The 26,623-nt window shown below is 40.3% G+C and overlaps 3 protein-coding genes across 7 annotated transcripts in view; all 3 read left to right on the top strand.

Annotated features, from left to right (window-relative positions):
- fam189a1 (family with sequence similarity 189 member A1) overlaps nucleotides 1-2,630 on the top strand; it is an 87,572-nt gene extending 84,942 nt beyond the window's left edge. For both annotated transcript variants that reach the window (XM_051379959.1, XM_051379960.1), the window contains exons 11-12: nucleotides 258-568; nucleotides 1,795-2,630. In XM_051379959.1, coding sequence (XP_051235919.1) covers nucleotides 258-568; nucleotides 1,795-1,992 — 509 coding nt within the window. In that variant the 3' untranslated portion in view covers nucleotides 1,993-2,630. The remainder of the gene's footprint in view (nucleotides 1-257; nucleotides 569-1,794) is intronic.
- A 1,232-nt stretch (nucleotides 2,631-3,862) lies between these two features.
- golm2 (golgi membrane protein 2) lies at nucleotides 3,863-14,841 on the top strand. 3 transcript variants are annotated; one of them, XM_051380304.1, is made up of 10 exons: nucleotides 3,863-4,996; nucleotides 8,035-8,089; nucleotides 8,230-8,332; nucleotides 8,652-8,742; nucleotides 8,938-9,061; nucleotides 9,291-9,374; nucleotides 9,880-10,158; nucleotides 10,616-10,753; nucleotides 12,444-12,530; nucleotides 13,774-14,841. In XM_051380304.1, the coding sequence occupies exons 1-10, from the start codon at nucleotides 4,670-4,672 to the stop codon at nucleotides 13,848-13,850; spliced, it is 1,365 nt and encodes a 454-aa protein (XP_051236264.1). In that variant the 5' UTR covers nucleotides 3,863-4,669; the 3' UTR covers nucleotides 13,851-14,841. The 3 variants fall into 3 exon arrangements, with proteins under 3 accessions (XP_051236264.1, XP_051236263.1, XP_051236265.1); XM_051380303.1 differs by having other exon boundaries at nucleotides 12,444-12,611; XM_051380305.1 differs by lacking the exon at nucleotides 12,444-12,530 and having other exon boundaries at nucleotides 3,865-4,996.
- A 355-nt stretch (nucleotides 14,842-15,196) lies between these two features.
- Nucleotides 15,197-26,601, top strand: ctdspl2b (CTD (carboxy-terminal domain, RNA polymerase II, polypeptide A) small phosphatase like 2b). 2 transcript variants are annotated; one of them, XM_051380302.1, is made up of 13 exons: nucleotides 15,197-15,391; nucleotides 18,563-18,753; nucleotides 19,332-19,470; nucleotides 19,569-19,718; nucleotides 19,859-20,107; nucleotides 20,254-20,350; nucleotides 21,222-21,333; nucleotides 21,478-21,564; nucleotides 21,823-21,885; nucleotides 21,968-22,047; nucleotides 22,278-22,404; nucleotides 23,184-23,279; nucleotides 23,397-26,601. In XM_051380302.1, the coding sequence occupies exons 2-13, from the start codon at nucleotides 18,586-18,588 to the stop codon at nucleotides 23,460-23,462; spliced, it is 1,434 nt and encodes a 477-aa protein (XP_051236262.1). In that variant the 5' UTR covers nucleotides 15,197-15,391; nucleotides 18,563-18,585; the 3' UTR covers nucleotides 23,463-26,601. The 2 variants fall into 2 exon arrangements, with proteins under 2 accessions (XP_051236262.1, XP_051236261.1); XM_051380301.1 differs by lacking the exon at nucleotides 15,197-15,391 and adding an exon at nucleotides 16,023-16,217.
- The last annotated feature ends 22 nt before the right edge of the window (nucleotides 26,602-26,623 follow it).

Here is a 26,623-nt window from a genome sequence, read left to right as displayed (position 1 = left end):
TTAGATCTTAAGGGGAAACTGTAAATCTGGCAGTATGGAGAGCATAAAGTATTACGTTATGGTTTAAACAAATTCTAATACTTTATGCCATAAATCCTTTAATTCTCTAATCTTTTATTGGATTATCTGAAGAGAAAAAAAAGCACAGAACAATACAATACAAAGACAATTTTAGTTGAGCTGATTTTAAGGATGTGTTTTCATGTGATGTATCTTATTTAATGTGTTTACACAATTCTTCTCTGTTTTATCTTTAGAGCCAACAGATGTGGTAGGAGCTAAACCCAGTCACACATCTGTTAGGAAGCAGCAAAAAGAGGGCAGGAAAGTTGACATCCACCTTAAACCACGAGCCCTGCACACACACTCCTCCCACGAACGTCCGCACTCCCTGGCTGACCTTAAGATGTACAAGGACACCAAAATACTGGTGGCCAAGTTCCTGGAGCATTCGAGCTGCAGTCTACCTCCTGAAGTCCAGCAGGTTGTCAACAACATCAAGTGTGTCATCAAGTCGGATGAGAAACACATGGAGGAGGCCATTTTTAGTGCCAATGTCATAGATCAGGTAACTGAATTAGAGTAATGTCCAATGATAGTTTTATGCAAACCAGCAGTTTGTAGTGCTATTTCTGGTTTCAGCATACAAGACTAAAAGTAGATTTTAGGCTAGCAGCCCTGTGAGACAGTAATGGTCATGACACACCAGAAAATAAACATGTTGGATGCATGAAAATGTAATGACAACTTTGTTTATATTATAACTTTACTATTAGCAGGGACAAAAGGGGTGAGGTCTTGTGTATGTAATTTCTGTATATATATATATATATATATATATATATATATATATTGTTTTTATGAGTAGCATAAAGGGAAGTGCAACCTAAATTTCATTATACAATTCTGCGTTGTAAAATGGCAATTAAATAACCTTGTATCCTTGTCTAAGTAATGTTGTTACTTAAATCCAAAGGGTTTATCCTCTGTACACTGGAAGCTTTGGTACAGATTCAGGTCATCAATCTCATCTCTGCTTTGCCAGACTTAATTCAGCTTTCACCTGTCTCAAAGCTGAACCCAGGGTCAGTTGAGTGACATGCGTACAGTAGCATGTTAACACACACATAACATAATGCTGATGTTAACTTGCTCCAGTATTAGGTGAATTGAGGTGGTCTGGATGTTGATGAAGTAGATTGAACTGATGCAGATTTCTTCTGTGTCTGATAACGAGTTTAGGATTCTCAGTATACCTAGTTCCATTCATGGAAAAGAAATAAACATGGCTGCCTCAAAACTACAGTGGCAGAAATATATAAACGCAAACAAGCACATATATTGCTATTTGCTTGGAAAAGTCCCGAAATTAAAATATTTAGTAAAGCATTAAATATAGAAATATTTAACGGTAGCATTAGAAATCAATACCTTTTTTATTCATGAATCTTCTACATACTTGCCTTTTTTTTAAATTAAACTTAAGCTTAGCCTAAAATATGGCCATAACAGATCATTAAATTATATTTAATTTAATTATAAATTAAAATTTAAGTTTTTTATTAATTAATTAATGTGTTAAATTTGACAGTATTTGGATGGACAGGAGGAGCTGGGAATTGAACCACCAACACTGCATTAGGGGTCAACCTGCTATACTTCCTGACCCACAGCCACCCCTGTGCAGCATAAATTATATTTACATATTGTAAAATGCAAACAAACAAACAAAAAGGACCCTACACAACTAGTAATGTGTTTCTCTTTCATTCTTTGCTATTTTTTCTTACACAGGTGATGACCCAGCGCATCATTGGCAGTCCCAGGAAGCGTGGCCATGAGGATCTTCACCTTCAGAGCTGCGGTGCTTTGAGTTCGTCCCCTTCCATGCGCCGTCCAAAGGACCTCTCACAAACAACCAGCGCCTCCACCAACCCACTGGACTCCCCCTCCTCTGAACAAAGCCTTGAGTGCAAAGAAACTATTCTCTGACCACTCTCTCAACAAAGACTTGGATCAAAACTCTGAGGGCATTTCAGGCTGCTGGTGTTGCAGCCACGCTGTGCAGTGCAGCAGATGTCTGTAGAGTCATTAATAACTCCTCCAACTTTGAAAGATGATTTATTTTCACAGTGTGACTGCAGCACAGGCAAACTCAAATGGTCTGTATCTCCTAGTGCCCTGTGAGACCGTGCCAAGTCATCAGCAGAAATGGTAGCAAACTCAGACTGAGCCTGCCAGTGTCTGTAGTGGCTTCTTTCTCATCCGAAAAACAAAAGAATGTCTCTCCCTCAGGGGATCTTTTCTACTGAGTTTCATCTCTTAAAAAAGAAACAAATACTCAGCTGATTAGTTTGGATCTGGGACTGAAAGACAAAGGAGATTGTGTTCACATCAGTATTCCTCTTGTCCTCATAAGAAACAGCAAGAAATATGTTTGTATTAAACTGTGAACTGAACTGACTGGGCATTACTAGCCATTGTTTGCAGACTTTGTGGAACTGTTACTGATAGGGTGGTGAATATTTTGTGGTGCCGCTGGTTCAAGAACATCACAGATGTGGATTATTTAACTTACCTCATTGTGTTACAATTCCTATCAGTGTTACAATAAAATATGAGTTTGTAAATTGTGGTTTGTGTTCTTATTTCAGTGTCTCTGAATGATGTCTCCAGGTGTTTTGAACATCGGGTCACCTGGCTGGCCAAAATAATTTGGTGAAGCTAATATGTGTTTTTTGATTACATTTTTTTTAGACTTTTCCCCTTGCATATACACACCTAAATGCACAACACTTGTGATTGATGCACTGGCAATTTCTTAGCAACTAGACTAAAGTTACAGAGGCAGGGTGAGTCATATTAACTGAGTTATGTAAAGAATGAATAGAAGTTACAGAGGTGGACGGATTCCAAGCAGTCCTGATTTATTTGGTGCATACAAACAATATTGGTATTCAGCACATAGACTTTCCAGTTAGTCAATGCACAGAATAACCCTGAGGCTGCAGACAGTTATTTGTGACAGGAAAAGTGTTAATAATTAATAATATTTAAAAAATCTGAAAACAGACAACAAGTAATTGAGTATATATCAAATATAATCTTATGCTTTGTAAAGAAAACTCCCCATGCAGTCAGGTGCTGGTAGGTCGCAGGACCATGTAGTAAAAAAAGAAATCTGAATTAACCACTGCACACTGGAATGACTTTACTGTGACTTATTTAAGAGCTTGTAAATACTTATAAATAGCATAAGACTGCATGAAGATAGACTTCAAATAAGATTCCAGGCCTCAAAAGTCGCTTCCTAATGCTGCTTTAGCATTCAAAATTACACTATTTTCTTTTTTGCCACTGAAAGAAGGAGAACATTTTATAAGTGTTTGACTGTACACGTATTATTGTTTCTGCCACCGACAACCGACAGAGATTTAGTGGAAATACTGTTGCATAATACCAATGCATATGTGGGCTTTTGTTTTCAAGACTGACACGCAACACTTGCCTAATATCCAATTTGAATAAATGATTAAATCTGGACCCTTATTTCATTATAACTGTAAAGTGCTTGTTCATTCTGCCATGTGCTTCCGGTCTTGGGCACGACTCGCAAAATCTTAATCGTCCTGTTTTCATACAAGTTTATTGCTTTCACCGAGTGGCCGATTCTTTTCCTCTATAATTTAAAACACAAGTGTAGACTTTAAGACCACTGACACTGGATCACAGGCGTCAACCAAAGCTAGAAACAACACAACAAACAGAGCCACGCTTTCTCTGTGCCGCTAGACGATCAATTCGGACTTTTATTTTGAAATGTTTCAGCGCTTCAGAAGCTGAAAGCGGAAGTCAGGCTGGGCTGCGTACAGCTAGCTTCACGCGGCGCAGAAATCCTGTTTGGCAGGCAGCGAATCGTGGACAGTGTGATACAAAGCCTGTATCCTCAGTGTTTGGTCAGTTATATCACCAGCCTCACATCCTCCCCCCGCAAGAAGAGACGATACTTGTTGTTTTTTTTGTGTGTAACAGAAGCTAACGCTAATTGTGTTCTCGCGTCTAGCGTCGCTAGCTTATGTGAAGTGGTTAGCCGGACAGCGTTAACGTTAACGGGAGCTAACATTAACCTCAGGTCGGCATCGACAATCATCAGGGGGGTCTCGTTTGACGGTGATTCTGTGATTAAAGGAGCTTCAAGCGTCCGTAGATGCAGCCATATACTCGGCTCACTGGAGGACCGTGAGAAGGAAGTAGCACAAGGGCTAACGATAAACAGCTAGCTGTGTGTTTGTGTTTGCCCTCCTCACTGCCACGGTGCCGTGTAGTTGTCCACGTCTAGTCTCGTCTGCTGTGTTTAACGTCGCCAGCTGAGCTAGGCCACGTCCCTGCGGGCGTATTTCATCTAACCCACTGACATTGGACGAGTGGCGGAGAAGATGTCTTGTGTGCGGAAGGAGGAAGGAGAGTAAAAAGATCCGTAGAAATGTGAAAAGTCTTGCACATTCATGACTGTCTGTCTGTGTAGTGTTTGCATTTTCCGAAGGGTTGCCGCATATACGCGGCATGTCACGTAGACGGATGTGTTTTACAGCGGGAGAATACTCTCACTGAGATCTCTGTAGGTTGCGGTAACAACCTGAAGTAAAGATACACTTTTTGTTTTTTTGAAATGGTTGGGTTTGGTGCAAACCGACGGGGAGGCCGCCTACCGTCCTTCATCCTCATCTTCTTGATGGTGATTATCGCCATACTGTCTTTCAACTACTGGACAGTGTCCAACAGGCACGGCCGCTTGCTGGATGAGCTGGCGGAGGTGCAGACGCAGGTGAAGCGCACGGACGCGGCCCGGAGCCGGCTGGAGAAGCGGAACTCGGAGCTGATGGTGCAGGTGGACACGCACAGGAAGCAGATCGACCAGAAGGATGGAGACTACAGCGTCCTGGAGGGCAAGCTGCAGGCCCGAGAGGCGCTCATCAAAAAGTGCAGTGATGATAAGGTAAAGTAGGAATGATCCCATCTGTGATCTTGGTGGAGTGAAGTTTAATGTCACTGGTATTGAAATTTTACCACGTCCAGAAACAAGTTAACAAGTTAACCCAAGTTTTCACACACTGAGGGTAACCCTTCTGGTGAAATCATTCTCAGATGAAGCTCAGATAATTACAAACTCAAGTATCATATTAGTTTTTCCTCTCATTACCTCTATTAATTTTGTGTCTGTACTCTGGGTGTGACTGGTAATGCTCCCATATATTATTTAGTCAAGAAGTTGTCTGAGAACGCAGATAGAAAGGGGAATATAATGACAAAGCAGAATTGTTAATTTCACTAAACTAGCCAGGGAACTTTAGATAAGCATCAGTTAACTGCAATGCAAATAGGGAAACATTTTTTTCCATCACATCACAATATTATAATAAGCTTAATCATCTCACCATGTCTAGTCAAATCACATTATGTTGCTGTGATCTCCCCATTCTGTATCAGACGGAGCATGTATGCACTAACTCGTGATGGTAGGAGGTAGTTAACTTTTATCTGCTTTAAAGAGGCGAGGTGATAAAGTCATTATGAAAAGGGCAATGGTTTGTCTTGAGTTGTTAATGTAATGTTAATGGTCCTTGGTTGGGAACTCCTGCCTCAGTTCTGCTCCACCAACATAGTATTTATCTCAAAACAACTTCGCTCTCTCAGGTGCTTTAATATTCCTTTTAGGGTCATCAAATTATGCAATATGATAAGAATGTCCACATTCATTCGATACTGACTGACCTTTTGTCAACTAAAAATTACTTCCTATAATTTGCATCCCGTCTGACGTGCTTATTTCACATGGGCATTTGTTTAACTTGATATAGTCAAACCACTTGCTTGTCTGCACTGTCCCTCAAGTAGGACTAAATTAGGAGACATTCGACACGACGTCTCTTGAATAGACGCAGAAGATGACTTCATGCCTGTCTGCAAGATCAAAGCCAGCTTGATCCTGTCTTGAGTTTGCAAACATATCACTACCAATTGATAATTAATGACACGACAAGCTGATCACAACACATCAGACTTCCTTGTAGCTTCTTGGGTGCAAGTGCAGTTACTTTTAGTGCCTTAACAGTGCTTGTAATGGGCCACTTATTTATATAAAAGTTATCTTAGATGGATAAAGCAACAATATTCACCTGTCAGCCTAATGGAGGAATTTTTCAAATTATTTGCCATTCTCCTGCTGACCATCATACCCTCGCTGTTTGTGAGCCAAATCCTTTATTCTGTGGCCAAATCCAATCATAACAAAACAACCGTTAGCTTTCTGTATGTGCCTGTTGTTCTGGCACTGTATAATCTTCTACAAACTGACATGTTTTACTGACATTGTTTGTTTTTATTCCATACTAAAAACCCTCTTGGCAGCTAAATTGTTTGACACTGTTTGTGTAAGAGATTTAAAAAGCCGGAGCTCCGATTATTTTCTTGTTGTTGAAGGGAGAATATGAAGTGTGGAATAAAGAGGAGTCTAAGCTCCCTTGTTCCTTGTTTGATACTTCAGTATCCGGCTCCTTGTTTCCGTAATCAAGATAAAGGCAGGTGTTGAATGGCAGTTGTTCCACTCCTCTCTTTAGTCAACAACCCAACCCAGTTTCTATAGAGATACTTGCTACATAAAAAGAGAGCCCTGCAATGCAGAGAAATAATACTGACAGTTCAGACTTAACAGGCTTCCATACAGTACAGTATATTGTATCATTTAGATGCAAGAATGCATCATGGTAGCTTATACTTAATCAGGTGTTGTCCTCTATACAACCTATTTCAGCAGACTGTTAACCACCAGTGAGGGAGAGACGAGATGAAGCTGAGGTCTTGACAACAGTTGACATTTATACTGCATTTCCTCCTCCCCCTTTCCTCACTGCCTTCTGTCTCAGTCAATTATAACTCTTTCAAAAACTCAGTCACAACAGATTCCAAAGGGGGCAGGTTTTGGGCTAAAGGAGAAAAAAAAAGTATAAACAAAGAAATCTCTTAAACCTCTTGTGGCATAAATCACTACCCCACTGTCCATTTATAAGCTCAACCAGGGTGAAATATGGTCAAATTCACTTTCCTTTCTGTGGTATTTCCCCCCTCGAAGCTCCACCAATGTTTTCATCTGTAATTTGACATGAGTCATTGCAGTAATTTTTGTAACATAACGAGGCTGTGAGCTTTTGTGGGCTTCTTGGTTTTCTTTGTCTGCTTTAAAACCTGTCAGCACTGTAACATAAAATAATTACTCATTATTCTTGTGAACCAAAGCTTCTGTTTTTTTGTGAAGGACAAAACTACAACTTTTTGACAGCCACGTTTCAGACCTACAGGGATTGAGTGTTTGATACTCTAAAGATAGATTTTGGGTATCACTTAAGTTTCCCTTCCCTCTATCTCTCCCCTTCACATGCTTGCTTGTTCACTCCCTCCCTTCAAGACTGTATGCATACTAATGAGAGTTTTAAAACACACAAAAAGGAGCCAACCGTTTAGTTTAATAATATCACAGCAAGCTTCAATATGGGCTGCAGGCAATTTCACATCAGTACTGTTTCTTACAGAGCATGTATTGGATTACATTACAGTGTAGAAAGGTTTCTATTTGTCCGGTCAATTAAGTAAAGTACCTCAGAAAATACTGCTTAAAAAAGATTATAAACCAACTATATGTGAGCTGTCAACTTCTGTGCTAGTGTTTTCTGCATAGTACAAAGGCACTTGTTCAGTTAAGTGAGATACTTAATTTTTCAATTGTCAGATTAACATCTATAGCCACATACTGGTTTTCATAGGCAGGAACGTATCGCCTTGTAAGTACATCTTGTAGTAGTAAGTACATAAAATGTCACACTGTGTACCATCTGTATGTGCTGTGCAGCCAGAAATACAATACAAACCTGTTCTCCCTGGTTCCCTGCATTAATGGTGCCAGCTAATTGGAGAACCTGTTGAACAGTTTAGCCATCAATGGTTTCCTGAACTGACTTCTCTTTCCTCTCTTCTGTACAGATGAAGCTGCAGAGTGACGTTACAGCCCAAATGACAGAAATCCAGAGGCTGAAAGGTAGGACTACTTCCGTGTGTGGCCAGCAGAGGTCACTCTCAAGCACAAGTAGAGGATTTGAAATGAAGCATTATAGTTCATTTAACAAACAAGAATTAAACCTCTCTAAAATATTGTGTGTGTGTGTGTGTTGTAAACAGAACAGCTAAAGGAGCTGAAGCAGGAGTTCATGAAACAGGAAGAGCAGCTAAGAGAAGTGAAGAAAAATAGCACTACCTTGGAAAGAAAACTGGAGTATGAGAGGTATGTTTAATCTTCTCAAATTATCCATTACTATGACTGTTTTTCAGTATACTATATATTCAGTATAATCAGGTGATATTAGGGTTAGGGTTATTGGTTATCTTAATTTCTTATTTCCCAGTTTCATTATAAGGTTGATCCAATCTCTGTGATATTCCACTTATATTGGGTATTGATTGTAAGGTTTTTAAAATAAATTAATACGTAGCTCAGGTTTGCAGTTTTTCACAAGATAATTTTTTCCTGTTTGTTTTATATTATGGTGAAAAGAATCCTAGATATGGTGGGTGAAACTTATGAGGAATATGTGTTTAACTAGTTTACAGTGTGGACGTCAGATTGCACAATTGAAAGAAGAGTATGAAGAAACAAAAAAGACCCTGGAGGAAGAAGCATCAAAACTAAGACAGGTTAGTATTGAGGAAATCCCAACAAACAAGATGTTGATCATTCTTTAGTCTGAGTAAAGGCTGCGACTCATGGCCCCATACCCTCTGGCACTCATTGCATTTATTCAGCACTGTGATTTTAACCACAGATGTACTGATATTAGCAGCCAAACTTGATTCACCTTTGTTCATTCTTAATTCTATTCACCACTTCAGAGTGTAATTGATGGTCAAAAGGGCGTAGTGGCAGGTCGACAGGACGAGGGAGTACCTGGTGTGGATATGATTGGAGAGCGCCATACAGTGGCCACTCGCCGGCATGACAGTCAAGATTTAAAAGGTACAGTGGATGTGATGATCTCTACAAAATTAGACTGACTGTTCCTTATATTTATATTGTTGTTCACTTACTTGACTGCTGTAACCAAATACTCTACTACTGTAAATTGAATATGTTTAGTATCCTGTGTGTGTTGTTCCTGTTTCTGTAACTGTACCAGCAAACTTGTCAAACTACTTTAATGTTTACCTATCCACTACAAGTCACATTTCCTTCTGCTCTGTTGCAGAAGAGATGGGTAAGCCTGGCAGTGACGCTGGCATGCCTGGCATTGAAGACAGCGAGGTGGGAAAAATCGATGATGTGCAATTTGGTAAGCAATGGACCTACATTTTTATAGTTTTTAGGTTGGCAAACCCAGTGAAATAATGAGTGGGCAAAATTATGTAGAGGGTGTATAAATTCAGTTACATTTGGACTAATTAAGGCGGAATGGGCAGAGAAAAGTGAAGTAAACCAATAATAAAGATGATCCCAATCCTAGTGTATAGACTGATTAGGTTCCTAAATATGGACAAATACACATTGTTAATTTTGTGCGGGACAACAAACTGCCAAGGTGAGAGTTAAACTCAGCCTGTACAAACACGTCAGTCTATCAGTTTATCAGTGAAATTTAAAGACAAAGCCAACGGACTACAGATGTGACTCACAATCACCTACTGCTGTACAAAGAGCTTTGGCAGGAAATGCCACTTCTCTAAAGGTCATATTAAAAAAAAAAGCTTTTCTTAGCTTTCTGTATTTCTGTCCTTGTTGCAAGTGGGAAAAAAAAAATCACAGAAGTTGTCTCACGTTGCCACTCCATTTATCTACAGCCTTGAAGAAACCAGCCATCACTCAGAAGCATGACGAGGCCCCTGATGTGGTTGTGGGAGCTGGTGCTGGACCTGGAGTTGGGGCAGCTGATGGCCCTGGGGGCCAGGGCCTGTCTCTGGACCAGCCCAGGCTCCAGCAGGACAGAGTGGATGGCCGAGCAGCTGTGGTTGCACCTCTGGCCATCGTCAAACAGGCAGACAAACCGATAGTGTTTGAAGAAGACAACAAAGCAGGTATCAAGGCAGACGAGCTGGGAGAACAACAAAGACAACTTCGAGGTACAGAATGCACCATGTCCGTATAATTAGTGTTAATTATAATGGTCCTGTCTTTTGAGGCATGTAATGATGTGTTCTCAGGCTTCATTGAAATGTAGTTTTACTAATTTAATGCTTTTGGTTATGTTTCTTTCACTGGATCTTTAGTTAAGTGAAGGCAAGAGCCGAGAACTCTTATCTTGGTAGAGGAGTTGATAGCAGTTTCTACATTTTAATGAGTTTTCCCAGTCTTGTGTAACATCTTTCAAAACTTCAGGGGCTACCTTAAAGAATACACAAGTAGGTTTACCACACTGTGCTTTATAAAAAAGAGGGCATTCATTTGCCCTTGATTGAAGTAGTCATGTTGTAGCAGGTGAGGAGATGCGTGGCATGTTTTTGCTCCTTTCCTGACGTATAATAAAGAACATTTTGGCCATACATTCAACTGAACCTTCTGTATCTTTATTATTGTCAGCACCTGATAATGTCAAGGTTGACGGCGAACACTTGAAGGGGATTCCTCTGCCCCCCAACCCTGCCCAGGTGCCCAACCCTATTCAGCCTCACCGCGCCAAAGACCAAGTTCCAGCAGAGGCAGTACACCACCGCCAAAGTGAGTTCCTCCATGACAATTTAAAAAAGGCAATACTGTAATTTGCGAGGGAGGTTGTGGTTGGAGGCCTTTTTTAAAAATTAAATTGGTAATAGATTTTGAGGGGTTGGGAAAAAATAACAATACACGTGAAATAATAAGTAATAATCACAGCTAATCTTGTTAGTGCTGCCTTTGTGCGTAGCTTCTGCCTCACAGCTCTCTGTGATGTTTGTCAACTCAGAGAGTAAAATAAAATTTTGTGCGATGCCACTGGTGTGAATTTTGCCCATTGTTAACTGGTTACACCCCAACTTCTATGTAACACATTTTCATCTGTTTGAATGTAAGTCATGTCTGAATATGGGTAGGAGCACTGTCAGGGAGTAGAGAGAGGGCTCAGTTGCAGAGGAGAGGAGACAAATGACACACACCTGGCTCCCAGATGATCCTTTCCTGCTGCCTGGCTTCTGCTCTGCTCTGCTGCCTTTTCTCCCTCCTTCGCCTCTGTTTTCATTTGTTCTGTTTTCATCCTCATACATCCACCCCACCCTCAGCAGCTCTGCTGCTTAAAACACAGACTGTATTCAGTTCACGTCTTCATTTTGTTTTTCCTTCTAATCTTCTGTCTCTGATCTCTTTATACTTGCATCCTATTATGGCAAATTAACACCCGACACCCACCAGATGTCTCCTTTTTGGCAGTGTCTGGTGCTCACTAGACACTAGCAGCTCAAAGACACTGCCTGGCTCAGTGCATCTTGAGTCCCCACCTAATCCTGTCTTGATCAACAGAAATATCAGATCGGTAGGAGGTGAGATAGGAACATAAACTGCCACAGATGCTTGTGTGATAGAGGTTGGACAGGCATTTTTTTCTATTATTGCCACCTGTAACAATGAAAATGCCCACTTTCTGTTCAATATTAAAACAGGTTAAACACTGGTAAATATTGTACATTGATTGGGAAATGTCACTTTTCCACAGTAACTTGTTCATATCTACAATATTCAGTAAAAAGACCTCAACTTCTTGCTTTTGTTTTTGTACTATTTATATTTGAACACACATCAAATACACCTTTATAGCATAAAGAACAATTGTTATCCTTTTCCAACATTAAAAGTTAAATGACCTATCCACACAGGCCTCTGCATCTGAAGGTGCACTGAATTGAGGTGTTTGTGATTTTCATATGTTAATGAGGGTGGATGACATGTGACATTTCTGTATACAACACAGTTGAATGAGTCACAACACTTACTGTATGCGTGGCCTTCAAAATGAACCTGAAGTTGAATCAACCCTTCTCACAAAAACTAAACATAAGATAGGATTTACAGCAGGGCTATTGTATTTGATTGATTGGATTGCATAGATGATTAAACACGTAACTCAATTAGTCCTCAGTGCTCTCCAGACTTTAAACAGTCTCTCATTACAAGGGAACCACATTTGTTTCCACTTGACACTGTGCTTTCAAGTCCATGATTGACTTCCCTTTACTCTTAAGAAACACTTCTCTCCTAATTAACATCTGCCACCATGTATCCATTCCCCTCATCTTCATCATCTTTTGTTATCCTCCTCATGCAATCACTTATTCCTTCATGCATTCATTATGCAGTATTTCACCCATTCCTCCCTGTCTCCCTACAACTGCCTTCGCTTCCCTCCCTTCCTGATGAGGCCCTTCTCTGCCTCCTGCAGGCCGGTTCTTTGATGAGAACGAGTCCCCAGTAGATCCGCAACACGGCTCTAAGCTAGCGGACTACAATGGGGATGATGGGAACGTGGGTGAGTATGAGGCCGACAAGCAGGCCGAGCTGGCCTACAATGAGGAAGAGGATGGTGATGGTGGGGAGGAAGACGTTCAAGGTGAGCCAGGTCAGGGGACTGGACTGCCTGTCCAGATGTGTATCCACCATTCCTCCCTTGCTACCTCCCTCCACCCCTGTCCTGCTGCCGCCCCCCTTTGCATTTGTCCCGACAGTTAGAGTAGCTCACAGTACCCTGAGTTTGGTCCTTGAATCCACCATAAACTACAGATATTTAAGAATTATGACAAAAAGGCTTCAGGGTCAAAGCAGGACTGCTATGAATGCAGTTCAGGATGAGAAACTGAAATGTGTCATTCATTTTTTACTGTATAGACACAGTAACAGCAAAATGACCCAGGAACTTGCGGTTCTGTGAGAGTAATTCAGTTGCCATCTAGTATTTTCTCTCCTGCCTGTGCTTCATTTTAGCTATACCACCTGTCTGTGCCCACCACACATCTGACCCACATCTAGACCAGTAGATAAATATAGCTCACTGTGTTTGTGAATGTGTCTGTGTTATCCTTGAAATATTGAAATGCATGTCTGTGTTGTTTTTTCTTTGTTTCCTGCCATGAATTTGATTGTCTAACAAAAACTATTTCATTCATGTTAGACTGTAATTTATCATTTTTATTTGTTCTCTTTTATAAAAGCTGTTCAGTTTGTACACTGTCTCTAAATTAAATAAAAATCTAGGACGTCATTGTTGTTATAATGACCAATAAGGAATAAGGAAGCTGATAATATGCTAGCTAGCATATATTATTTCCTCCCTAAATTAAATGTGTCCCCTCAATAAATGTCTTCTAGATTAAGACATTGTTGCTAAATCAAGAGAACTATGTACAAAAAAACACAATACAAGTCCTACACTCTTCACACAAGATGGATGTGAACACCTAAAAGTCAGCACTTTAACCTGGAGTCATTGTTTCATTTCACATCCAGTGTGCCAAAGTGTATCCGAAACAACAATGAAAAACATAAATCCTGATACCTGACTGCACTGTAGGCGAACATATCTTTGATGGATGTACCCTGTAACAGATTGGCATTAAGCTATTGATGTGATTGGACAAGGAAAGGAAATAGTTTAGATAAATGATATCAAAAAGATCAGTTCCTTATGTAATAATGGAGTATGGTTACAGCTCTTCACTGCATGTATTGTCTATTATTTGATCTCTAATGTCTGTGTTGCTTTTCTTTTTTTCTAGACGATGAAGATCGAGACATGCAGGGAGACCGCGCTGTGGATTATGGGAAAAGACATCAAGCCATTGACATTCTTTGAATGGGAACTCGTACAGCCGTTACTCATTAAAAATATTCAGACCTTCCTCTACAACCAAGGTCTTTCTTGACAAAATAGTTTGAACATCAATATGTTTAAGAATTTATAGGATGCATCCTCAATGCCATGGACTATTTTGAAGAACAGACATTGCAACTAATGAATTAATTATGAAATAACATAACATAATACAATGGAGAATAAAATAAATCATGGCTTTGTCCTGAGCTGCTGTTGATTAGCTAATGGTTCTAAGTTATGACAGTAGAGATGATATCCTGTACACTGACTGTTTTGTTATTTGATAACTGTCTCAGTTCATACCGGAGAGAGGGGGGCTCTTCCCTGTTGACTCACACCTGAACTACAAGGTCAAACTGTGTTTTTGTTTTGTTTTGTGCTACTTTTTCCTTTCCAGGTTGCTGTTGCTTGATACAAACGACTCTTCACCTGAGATGTTTATCAAAGAGACTAATTCGGCAGTCTGCCTTTCTAACATAATTTTGGGACTCGTACATTGAAGAACATTTTTTTCGTTTACAGGAGTGGGAATGCATTACAAATGCCAAGGACTTTGCTTATGGCCTATTAAATCGATCTTTTTTTTGTGACAGACACTAAAAAGTGCTCCTCATTTTGTTTCTTTTTATGATGCCATTGCATGCATTTGAATCTTTTTATTAATCAAACTGAGCAAAATACTGATGCTTAAGCAATACTTAGAGCAATGTTAGTATCCTCTGCAGTGTGCAAAGATTAACCAAGCACATATGGAACTGACCTACTGTACACATGCTTCCATTACTGAGGTCTCTCTTGTACATACTGTAGTTGATCTGTTACCATTTGTACTGAGGAAACTTAATTCCTCGCCTTTAGGGAAATCTGTGAACATGAAATCAGTTCTGTTTGTGCAGCCAGGAAAGTTGATTTCTCATGGAAAGGCACATTGAATGTAATTTAATTTTATTAAAGGTGATGCGTCATGTCATTTCTCAGTTGTGATAGTGCTTTAGAGTCAATGTAGGTGTTGAAATGATAGTTTGCCACCAGTAGTGAATGAACTACTGTAATTATAGGCGCCTGAGTGCCTTTGGTTCATAATTGTAATGTCCTGTGTTTTTCTTTTTACTAATGATAAAACATCTGTCGAGTAGCCTATATTAAGAAACCCATAAATACCCTTTTTTTTAAATATTCAGTAACTGGCTCGTAAAAGAGGAGCCACACACAGACTGTCCTCTACCTTTTATGAAAGCTGTAAGAAGACAGAAGCAAGTCCTCGCTGCAGACTGTAGCTGGTGTTTTTGAGAGGTAAGGGGGTGTGTCTGTGTCCCATACGGGTATCTGCCTCGGAGAGACTGAGCAGAGGCGGGAAATGGCGCCTGGTAACACAACGATGTGTCATTTCGGAGACGGCCCTTGAGTAGATATATAACAGAAAAGAAAGTCGGATCAGATCACGAAAACAACCGCTGCCTCTGTTGTGATGGTTAATCGCTCTTGAGTCGTTATCTCCAGATACTGCGGGCCACCGTAAAGTAAGTCGATAACCAACCTTTTTTTTTTTTTCCTTCCCTCCTCCGTGCGTTTGTCTAATGTTGGCTACCGACAGGATAAATATTTTCCTTCCCTGCCTGTGCACATCTGTTAGCCCGAAGCAGTTTTTCAAGACGGCTAGGTAGGGTTAACGCTAAGCTAGCTGTGCTAAGCTAAGATACGCTAAAACACGGCCTACCGCGGACCTGATTAATCCCCGGTAGACTCGACGCCGTGGCTAATTTAAGTTCCCTTCTACTTTCCCCTAACCAAAACCATTAAATTGACGATTCAATGAAAGGTGAATCACTCAGTGCAGCTGTTCGTACATCGCTCAAACAATGAGCAGCGAGCTAACGTTAGCTAACGTTAGCTACCACCGAGGCTAGCGTGTAAATTGGCATTCCACAACACAACTTCGGTAGTTTCACATTAGCTAGCCGACGCCGTGTTTCTCCCCCCTCCTCCTCCTCGTTTAATAATATCCCTCCAGTATGTGTTGTCGTACACACACAGTCGATGAATGAAATCCCCTCAACTGTGTGTGTGTGTGTTGGGTTTAAAGATAAGACTGGAGCCACAGATCAGTCGGATAACGTTGCTATGTGAGCTAGCTGTTGTGATTAACGACGTCTGACGAGTTTCGCTGTCAAAAATAACGCCAACATTTATTTTTATTTTTTTATATAAACAATGTGCACACTCCGAAGAGACAGCCGAGTCAACCCGCTCAGAAAACTTCACGGCTGTCAGTCAACTAGTGTCCATCACTTAAACTCGTAATTTTAACATTATTTCAACTTACGATGCCGCGCTGGTTGGCTAACGGTAAGTTAGCCTGTTTGTGTTCGGATGCTAACGGTAACGACGGTAAACTACGAGTTGTATAAACAGTGTGGCGTTTCCTATCGGCGCCACTCGTGTAAGACATTGTTTTGTTTAAAAAAAGAGACTTGTATAAAGTAGTGTTGCCCACACTCATAGCCCGCTAACATGTCACACGACCTCTTGTAGTTCGTTTAGGTAGCGTTAGCTTAATCGAGCTAGCTGTTTGAGTAGCAGCAACGCAAACTGGTTAGTCGTGATTATGTTAGTGCAACTTTTACAAACGCTGATTTCAGCTTATCTAAAGCAAACTATCAGCGGTGTCATTTAGCTTACCTAAAAAAACAAATGTGTTTTTATTTATATATATATATATATATATATATATATGCTTCAACCTCTTGTTCAGCCAGTCAACCTTAGCGGAGGAGTAAATGTTGTGGAGTGGACAGGCTCGTCGGAAGGGCCTCACTTGTTTCTCCAGTGTTTCCGTGGCTAGCGTTTTGCTAGCCCGCTCATACAGTCTCAGTAGCATGCATGTTCTTATTTCCCGCTCACTTGCTCGTACCTAGCTGTGTGCATGAGCTATGGTTGGTGGGCGATTGCCTAGAAAAGGTGGATGTTTTTGCAGCTATGGTGGTGTTGACATGCGAACCACGAACGCGTGCAGTAAATATAACAGACACATCGTTTTTATTTATTTTTTATTATTTAGCAGAAACAGGAAAATACCTGATGTGTTGTACAGATGCAGTGCATAAGAATAGACACGGGATGAAAGATCAGGCTAAGAATAGCGTTAAATAATGAGGTAAAATGTAAGTTATCTCTCCTGGAACAGCGCCTCTGTTAAAATATGTGTGTATATTAGACTTTATCACATTACAGGGTCAATCTGATTACTGAAGAATAACAATTTGCAGCATCAGTCAGTTTTTCTCCTGAGGTCTCATGGTAAATGTATTGGCTCAAAATGTCAAATAATAACAGCTTGAACTCTGCATTGGTTACAAAAAGGGGGAAAGTGTTAGACATTATGAGGAGGATATTTACCAAACATATGCACTAGCAAAGACAACCAGGAGACCATCATCAATACTGATTTTCTGATATGTGCAGCACTGAACTGCAGAAGTAATATGAGCCAGAGTTACTTTATACAGACCTAATTGATTTATTGAGGACAGTGTCAGCGCTGTGATGGCTACATCTCAATGGTAGATTGTTTTGGTTGTATGTTAACGGATAGATAACTTCCTTCTCCTACAGCGGCTTTGGTTGGTAGTTACAGGACATACAGATTGTATTTTCTAAAAGGATCTAAAGAGTCTTGAGAAACTGGATTGTCATTTTCATCTGTAGTTATACTGTAAACTCTCCTCTATATGTTGTAGTGTAGCTGCACCCCCAAATGAGGGGGGGAAAAGTGATTTGACTGCATGTTGTAAGCTATAATAGTATAGTATCCTTCTCAAATTAGTACATTGACATTCATGCAAATCCACTGTTGGAGATTTGCAAATTAATTTGATACTCAGAGCAGACATAACTTTCAGGCTTGTCCCACTTTTTCCTGCTTGCCTGTTACTTCAGTGTTACCGTGTTGTGTTTTTGTGTGTGCAGTCCACGATTGAGCAACAGCATGTACACCTCATGGATACACCCCCATGTAAATGTGAAGCAGATGTAGTGAGGGGCATTTACAGTATGTTAGACGTACAGTATTGAGAGGGTGCTATTGTGTGTTTAGGGTTCCTGACAGGTTGTGGATATGTCCAGACACATTTTAAGCCAGCTGCTGTTATGTAAGTGCAAGTGCCTGGCATGCTTGACAGACAATTTGTGTTGCCTGTGAAATAGTTTTTAAGTTTTCCGTCTTTGTACTTGAGTACAACGCTGACCAATTAAATCCCTCAACTCTTGAGAATAAGGAGTTTTTCAGTTACTGTACTTTTATTGTCTTGACTTAAACATTGATCTTGTATGCGTGTAGCCAATAATAAAAGGGACTTCTCGTGTGTGTGTGTGTGTGTGTGGTAAGACCCTGGGTAATGCTTTTTCTTTTTTTTAATACGCTGTACAAATGGAAGTAAAGCCAGCTGTGGCTGCCGTGATGTAAGTGAAATGGGATCTTGAATGCATCCAGATGTTGGCAGAACATGCACCAGTACGCTACAGATAGATGCGCCCCATAGACTTATTCATTTTAAAACAGTTGAGACTGTTAGAGCAACCTGTTTGTCCACCTTAACCACTAGTATTTGCTTTTAACTGGTTTCCTTAACTGTAGTCTTATTGATTTCCTTCTTCTCTCTTTTCTGTCATCTTTCCCCATGTCTGATTTACAGCCTTACATGTGACTGCTAAAACAATGAGGCTGAGAATGCGTAAGGCGTCTCAGCAACCGAACCCCACTCTGGCAAGCCGCCCATCTCGTACCAAGCGGAGGCATTCAGAAGTAGAAGAGGACCCTCCTCCCACGGGTGGGAGGGGCTTGTTCTCGACCATCAAGAAGTTCATCAGAGGAAATGCTGTCAAGGTAATTGCCTCCTATGATCACATCAAACCACCCTGCCCTTTAATTGAGTTCAATGCAAATATGAGTGTGGTGCCCCGTCTGGGAGCATTGATAGATTGTCGCTGAGGTCGGCCTTCTCCACTGTGTGTTTGGTTTAACAGTGTCACCTAAACTTTTTTGGCACTTCTCTGTATTAAAAAAAACTGTATTTAGCACTATGTTCTCCAGGTCTCTGAGTTAAATACAGTGTTTCTTGGTGCAGAGTGTCATGTTTCCCAAGAAATGTCTGGTGGAATGCAGCAGCTTGTCTGAGAACCCGGACCCGGTTCTAATTTTAGCTTCTGGCTCACAGAGTTGGTGTGCAGGGACAGGAGGTAGTAACAAGTGGAAAAGTCAATGCGGCTAAAATAAGCTTTTCCTCTGGAAAGACGTGTGGGCTTTTTGATGTTTTTATGTAATGTAATTTTGTGGCGATCCCTACATTTAATTCCTGATTTAAAACTTGTAGCGTACATCTTCAGTTTTTTCATGCCTTTCTGTATCTATTGTTCATTAACAAGATGGATGGATGGATTAAAGGATGAATTAAATTTCTTAAGGTGCAGCAGGAGAGCCCAGCCAAGAAGACACGCCTCCACTGTGATGTGGACAACAACCTGATCACCTCCACCCCAACAAACACCAACAACCCCCGCAAGACTATCAGCAGGGTCGGAAGGAGAGGCTCCCTCAATGGACGTGAGTGGCACTTAAAGGGGAAAAAAAGACTTATCACAAGTCTTCATTTGTCACCTATTTTTGCGAACTTTCCTAAACCCGTTACTTCACCTCTGCAGAGGCAACCAATCATGACAGGAGTAAGGAGAAGCCCAATGGCAGTCTGGAGGAGACGACGGCCGTTGAGGTGCCCACCAGCCCTCCCAGAACCACCCTTCTCGGGACCATCTTCTCCCCTGTTTTCAACTTCTTCTCACCAGCTAAAAATGGTAATCAGACCCAGAGGAAGTCTGTTTGATTTCAGAGTCACAATATAATGTGCATTAGTGAAACTTTGCAGAACACGCAAACCCCTCACTAGTTTCCTTTTGACATGTGCTTACTAAAAATTCTTTGTTTGTTTTTTCAGCCTCTTCTGGCTCAGACTCTCCTGACCAGGCATTGGAGGCGGAGGAGATAGTCAAGCAGTTGGACATGGAGCAGCCTGTAGAGATGCCCACCAGCACAGTCACATCCACACAAGAAGTGTGTGCCACCACTAACTTCTACTCTAGTGTATCACAGCTGCCACCTCTGCGACCTCCGCACATCCCCGAGGTATCTCCCACAGCCGTGGAGGGAGAACTTGATGCTGATGCTGACCTTCCACCCCTCACAGGTAGATACTGCAGCTAAGAAAACGTGTTTCAGATGCATTGAAAGTTTTACTTCGTGTTGAGATACTAATAATGGGACAATCACTGGATCTGCTTATCTTGCACTTTCATGTTCCTTTTTCTCATCTTGTTCATTTTGTGGTCCAAGCTCCAGGCTCCAGTCCAGATATGGCCTATGTGGACTCTCCTCCTACCGCAGTACCACCAGAGGCATCATATGAGGAAGACTGGGAAGTGTTTGACCCGTGAGTAAAAAGCTTTGTCCTATGGCTAAACCCTGTTGAACAGAATTTACAACCAAACCAAAGTGCCAATATTTGGAAACCAAGGGGCAGTGGGATTGCATAACCAAGCATGTGGGATAAGCAAGACATGGGTTCAAAGGTGGGTTACTTCCTGCAAATGGGGGCATTGTTTGCAGCACAGTGAGATATTTGATTCGAGCAAGTCAAAACTAAAGTTAAGACAACGATATCCAGCCCACCAACCTGACCTACAACCATGCCAACAGCAGACTAGACAGTGAGGCTTTGTACAGGAAATCTAACAAACAAAATAAAATTGAGTAAAATAATAATAAATAAAACAGTTCTGATTGGTTAGTCATTGTACTGAATACAAGTTGGTCCTTATGCAACCGTTCAGCACAGTATGCTGCAAGTTTACCATCACATCCATTTCTGTGAAACTGTGTGATATACCACTTTGTTAGAACTAGGGCTGCACAATTAATTGAAGCGTCAGTGACATCACAATATGGCCAAGTGAAATATCCAAATTGCAGAAGCTTTTTTGCTAAAGGTAAAATGTGTAACAGGACAGTTTTATAATGAAGTACTGTAGTGCTGCAAAGCTGCCCTTGCCTACAAATCCTGTTCTCCAGATGTAAGAAAACATTTTTGTTTGGTACGGACCCCAACAAATGTCATCATCATGATTAATCATGATTTTTATTGGATTTCTTTTCAGTGAAAATGGAAATTCTCACATCTGTCTAAATTATTGCAATATGTTTGTTTTGTTTTTTTTACCATATTGTGCAGCCCAACTTAGAACATTGTAGTTTAAAGTAATGGTTAAATTGACTTGAAGTATGTATGGTGTTTTGATTTGTAGGTATTTCTTCATCAAGCACGTCCCTCCACTGACAGAAGAGCAGCTCACTCGTAAGCCAGCGTTGCCGTTGAAGACACGCAGCACGCCTGAATTTTCCCTGGTCCTAGACCTGGTCAGTTATATTATACAACAACAAATTATTTATACAATCTTTTTAAAAATTTTTTTTTTATTGAAATTGATATTCTCCAATATACATTTTGAAAGATGCCATAAAATTAAAGTTTCTTTGTATTTTCTCTGTGGGGTTCATTAGGATGAAACATTGGTTCACTGCAGTTTAAATGAGCTGGAGGATGCTGCACTTACCTTCCCTGTCCTCTTTCAAGATGTCATTTATCAGGTAATAAGTGCTGTCTTACAGGAATGTGTTTATTTCGTGATGCCACTAGAGGGAGATAAAGTCTAAAAAGCCTTACATGTAGAGAGATGTACTACAAAAATAGTTTTGTCATACATTTGAACAATTGTCCAATTCAAGAGACAAAATGAAATTTAAAGTATATGTTATTGTACTTGATTTACTTCTGGTTTCCTGCAGTAAACATTATCTGTATTTAACATAAGTGTTTACTTACCAGTGGTCTGTTGTCATTTGCAGGTGTATGTGCGCCTGAGGCCGTTCTTTAGAGAGTTTCTGGAACGCATGTCTCAAATCTATGAGGTAAATATAACCTGACTACTCCTGTTAATTAATTATGATTGGAGCCAACTGGAAAATTAACCATATTTTCTCCCTTTCCCAGATCATTCTTTTCACAGCCTCTAAAAAGGTGTATGCGGACAAACTCCTCAACATCTTGGATCCTAAAAAGCAGCTAGTGAGGTACGGTTCTCTTTGTGTTATCATTACCCAACAAACCCAAAAGCTGATGCAAGACTGAATGAAAGGAGGTAGAGCTCAAAAAGCTGTGTGCAGCACCATTGTTGGCATGCACGGCTGTTGAGGTGTCAGTGTTGTGGTTTTTCTGAATTATTGATTGCTCTGACCTTGTCACTGATTGATTCTTTTTCTCTCTCTTCCCTCTTTCCTTTCGTTCCCTACTGTAACTGTAGACACAGGTTGTTTCGTGAGCATTGTGTCTGTGTCCAGGGAAACTACATCAAGGACCTCAACATCTTGGGCAGAGATCTGTCAAAGACCATCATCATCGACAATTCACCACAAGCCTTTGCGTATCAGGTGAACACCTACACAAAATATAACACGAGAGGTTTTGTGTTATGTAGTTATCAACAAGCATCAAGAATTGTCACCAAGTCAGCCAAAGGAGAATATATTTTAGACTTTTAATGTTCAAACTGTAGATTTTGGCAACAAGAGACAGATCTTTTTTTTTTTTTTTTTAAATAACTCTACAAATACAGCTGGTTACAACAAACTTAAAACTCGATGCAGATTCTGTTGGGTAAAATGTGATGATTGTTAAACTAACTTCAGACTGGTGTCTTACTGGAAAAGGTGCGTTTTCTTTCTCACACATCCCATCCTGATTATAGCTGGCTGAGCCGTTTGGCTCTATTTTTTCCTCAAAGAAAAACCTCCGAATCTTTTGTTGTATTACCACGTGCTGCTGATTAATATCTGTAAAGCAATCGTAGGGTGTGGTTGATAGATCATTGTAACCTGGCAGATTCTGAGACGATCAATTTATTTACTAGACTTAACACCTCGCTTATTGGATATGTGGCATTTGCTCCACGATATTCCTCGGGCTTGTTTTACCTGAAGTTTCATACTATATTTCGTCAAGTTGATGATTTATTCCGACATTAGTGGAGGTGTTCTTCATTAGAGAAAACTAAACTATTACATGCTGTGGGAAACACTGTTATAGTAATAACTTTAGGTTTTGATTTCAGTTCTCTTTTTACATAGGAGAGGCACTTTCTAGTTCAGGTTAGGTTATACAAAAACTTAACTTGTGTAATCCCAATTAACATGTTTTTTTGTCCCAACAGTTGTCCAATGGGATTCCCATAGAGAGCTGGTTCATGGATAAGAATGACAATGAGCTGCTGAAGCTGGTGCCCTTCCTGGAGAAGTTGGTTGAGATGGTAAGATGTCCTTTTGTTCAATAGCTATTATAGGACCTATTACAACCTGTCAGTGAATGTGATCTAATTGTTCTTTTAATCTCCTCCTCTCATTGTTCTCCTGCCTGCTGAACTTAGAACGAGGATGTGCGGCCGCACGTTCGGGAGAGGTTCCGACTTCACGACCTGTTGCCCCCCGATTGAACTCAACCACCGTCTCAGAATGGGACAACATGAAAAGACTGAAAACAACATGCGTGTAAAAAGCCCCTCTTTGGATTACAAACTACAACATTGCCATAACTGTTAAAATTTTAGCCTTTTCTTTTTTTTTTTCTTCTTTTGGTTAAATTTTTGTTTTTAAATCCACCGTTGCTTTTTAAAAAAAAAAAAAAAACTTCAAAAGAAACATTTTTAAATATCTGGGTGAAATTTTCTAAATATTAATGTATAGATGAAATTACACACACACTATGAACACGCCCAGGTAGACTCCTCTTTTTGACTGTGGAGCTGGATATTGTCTCCATTCTTAATCCTGAAGTCTTGGTGCTGGTTTAGTGGATGTGAAAACGCCACCCGGTAAAGAGGAACTCCACCCTGACAGAGTCCCTGAACCCAAACCAACCCCTGGTGCTCACGCTGTTGACACTGACGAATAACGACACTCTGTGGCTACAGACCATTTTCAGCAGGAATGACTGGCCTGTAAATCAATCTGTGCATGTGTGTATGTTTACTCCTAGCCACACACACACACACACACACACTCACTTATTTGGTGTTTGGCAAACCTACAATGTGTAGCCTTTAAAATCATATGCATTCCTCCGTAGCTAAGTCAAGTTTCTATTGTTGGTTGCAGTTTATTTCTGGTAAAACTGGTGTTTCATTGTTTTAAAAAAAAAAAAAAAAAGTAAAAAAAGATAGCGTTTCAAAATGTTTTACTTCTGTTTGTAAGATATGATATTTTAAAAGGGGTCATGTAAGTTTTATTGTAAGCCTTTTTCCTTTGGGTGCATATTAATGCTGACAGTCCACTGCATAGTTGAATGAAATGGAATTAATCCAGGACAATTAAGGATAGTTTGTTCTTGTTCTAACAAATAGAGGTTTAAATCAATATGTTGGCTTCACTGTGGATACAACAAGGCTCTTTAATTAAATGTTAGGATTAAGAATCTTCTTACCTGTAAATCTGACATATTGTAAAGGTTTGAGGGCATTCATTTTCAAAGTGAGACGTGTCAACGTTAACCTTTCTTTAATAATGGTATTGATTTGTCATTTGTCTATAACCAGTATTGTCTTTTACTCCTAATCAAGTATTCTGGCTAAATCCGAGCTCTGTTTCTTTTAGTTGTAATGTGTAATTTGATGGCTATGTCAGTAGCATCATGACTAATGTAGCACATCCCTGCCAGTGTGTCATGAAGTCTACTCATGGTAGAAACCTATGGCCAGACCCTGTACCAGCCATATCTGGCACCAGCAACATACTGTTTTAACAGTCAGCCTTACTGACTGCTCCTCTGTCTGTTTTCATACTTTTTAATTTGTACTTTTAAGCTTTAGATTTTTTTGTTTTTATGTTTAGCGCAGTTTGAAGCTTTGTGTTTAAGAATGGTAACTATATGAATGTGTATCTGCCTGACTTCAGCCTGGACACTCAAGCCAAACTGACATTTTACTCCTCTGTTTCAAAAATTTATTTAACAGTGAGACAAAACAGTAGGCAGAGATGTAGATGTTGCACTGGCATCCTTACGAGCCTGAACCTGAGACATAAAGCTCAAGTCAGCCTGTCAGTCGTACAAGCCTGTCTTCTGTCATAGCCCCCCACCCCCAAGAGTTAACTTGAATCTCTGTGAAAATTTGGCATGCATTGTTGAAGTTCTTGCTCAGTTTTAAATCAAAGTGCATTTTATGTCAAAGCAAATGTGAGTGTTTGGATTTGTCTAGGTTGCCTGTACAGTGCCATACGATTCCTCTCCTCACAAGCCCCCACCACCAGCCCTCTGTCCCCTGTGGTATTTCCTGTGCTTCCCCCCGCGCTTAGATGGAAAGAGACAATCAGACCTCAAAGCTCTGCAGATACTGAAACCTAGAGACACCCACCCCTCCCCCCTTTTTGTTTTTCAGTGTGCCGTATGTGTTGTGTACTGTGATTCCATTGAGTTGTACTCCTACCATGAGTACATTTGCCAGGTGAATCCTGCTGTGCTCTGCCCAAACAATCCCTGCTGCTCACTCAACGCAGGTTCTGTTGAAAGATGGTTCCCATCTGCTCAGCGCCCGCCTGCCTTTGCCTTTTCTTTTTTGTTTTTCCACCACAAGTTAGTAGCTCTCCAGAAATTAGAATTAGTTTGTATTCAAGTAACAGTTACAGGGCACAATGGTGTTTACTCAAACGTAATGTTGTGAGTGCACATGTCCAGACTATGAATGTAAATTGTACATGGGGTGAAGTCTCATGTGTCTTTCCGAATTCCTTGTTGCGTTCTCTCCTCATCAACTCGAAAAATTCAATGAGGAGGGATGGCACCTCCATATCTGCCATTCACATGTTGAAGAGGAGGCAAGAACAGTGTGCATGGAAGAGGAAACATGTCTTGAGGTCCCACCATGGTAGTCCCCTCCCTTCCCCCCTCCCCCATGACCTCTCGCCATCCTGACTGCCAGCTTTTAGTATGCAAGCCTCACCTTGAGAGTGCGATGTAGCCCAGGTGTGCTCGTCTCCTCAGTGTGATCATGTATAATTATCAGTCGTGGCTTGTTTCTGAAGGATAGGTGGGAGGCATTTGATACTTTTCATCCAGCTCATTTTTATGTGCATTACCAGTTTATTGTACAATACAGTGTTGTACAATACATGCAGCTTCATGTTTAAAAAATCCTTAAAGTAAGGAATCTTTTTGTATTTTTGATTTCAAAAGGCATGTCATATCTACTTTTTAAATGTATTAATGAAGATTTTAACTTGACTTCAGATGGAGTGTTTTTTTTTGTTTTGTTTTTTTTCTTACAAATATCTGTATGTTTAGTTTAGCGCAATGTTACTGAACTGTTAAACTTAGCATGTAGAGAATACAGCTTGCTTTGTGGGAAGGTCCTGAATTAAATTTTAATCATGGCACTTTTTCTGCATAAAAGAGCAATTGTGTTAATGATTTTATTTTTTTCAATATCCGTTAAGCCATTTTACTTGCAAGAATTGCTATTTGTGCTGAAGATGTATTTAAAAATGTTTTAAGACATCTTTGTTAGCCTTCAGGCTATATGCTATTGTAAAGTGTATATACAGTTACATTGAATTTCTGAAACAAAGTTTTAAAGTTAAAAACCTCTTGCATGCCCTTTGTTTT

The sequence above is a fragment of the Dicentrarchus labrax genome, unplaced genomic scaffold, assembly GCF_905237075.1.
Source record: "Dicentrarchus labrax unplaced genomic scaffold, dlabrax2021, whole genome shotgun sequence".
In the NCBI taxonomy this organism is placed as follows: domain Eukaryota; kingdom Metazoa; phylum Chordata; class Actinopteri; family Moronidae; genus Dicentrarchus; species Dicentrarchus labrax.
The sequence above is the reverse complement of the archived record's forward strand: the minus strand, read 5'-3'. Positions and strand labels throughout refer to the sequence as shown.

Bases quoted from the DNA above. Each gene is read 5' to 3' on its own strand.
- golm2 (XM_051380303.1), top strand. From the start codon at position 4,670: ATGGTTGGGTTTGGTGCAAACCGACGGGGAGGCCGCCTACCGTCCTTC. The intron at 8,333-8,651 runs GTATGTTTAATC...GTGTTTAACTAG, and splicing joins AGAAAACTGGAGTATGAGAG to TTTACAGTGTGGACGTCAGA. The intron at 9,062-9,290 runs GTACAGTGGATG...GCTCTGTTGCAG, and splicing joins TGACAGTCAAGATTTAAAAG to AAGAGATGGGTAAGCCTGGC.
- ctdspl2b (XM_051380301.1), top strand. From the start codon at position 16,196: ATGCCGCGCTGGTTGGCTAACG. The intron at 19,719-19,858 runs GTAATCAGACCC...TTGTTTTTTCAG, and splicing joins CTTCTCACCAGCTAAAAATG to CCTCTTCTGGCTCAGACTCT. The intron at 21,565-21,822 runs GTAATAAGTGCT...TGTCATTTGCAG, and splicing joins TTCAAGATGTCATTTATCAG to GTGTATGTGCGCCTGAGGCC.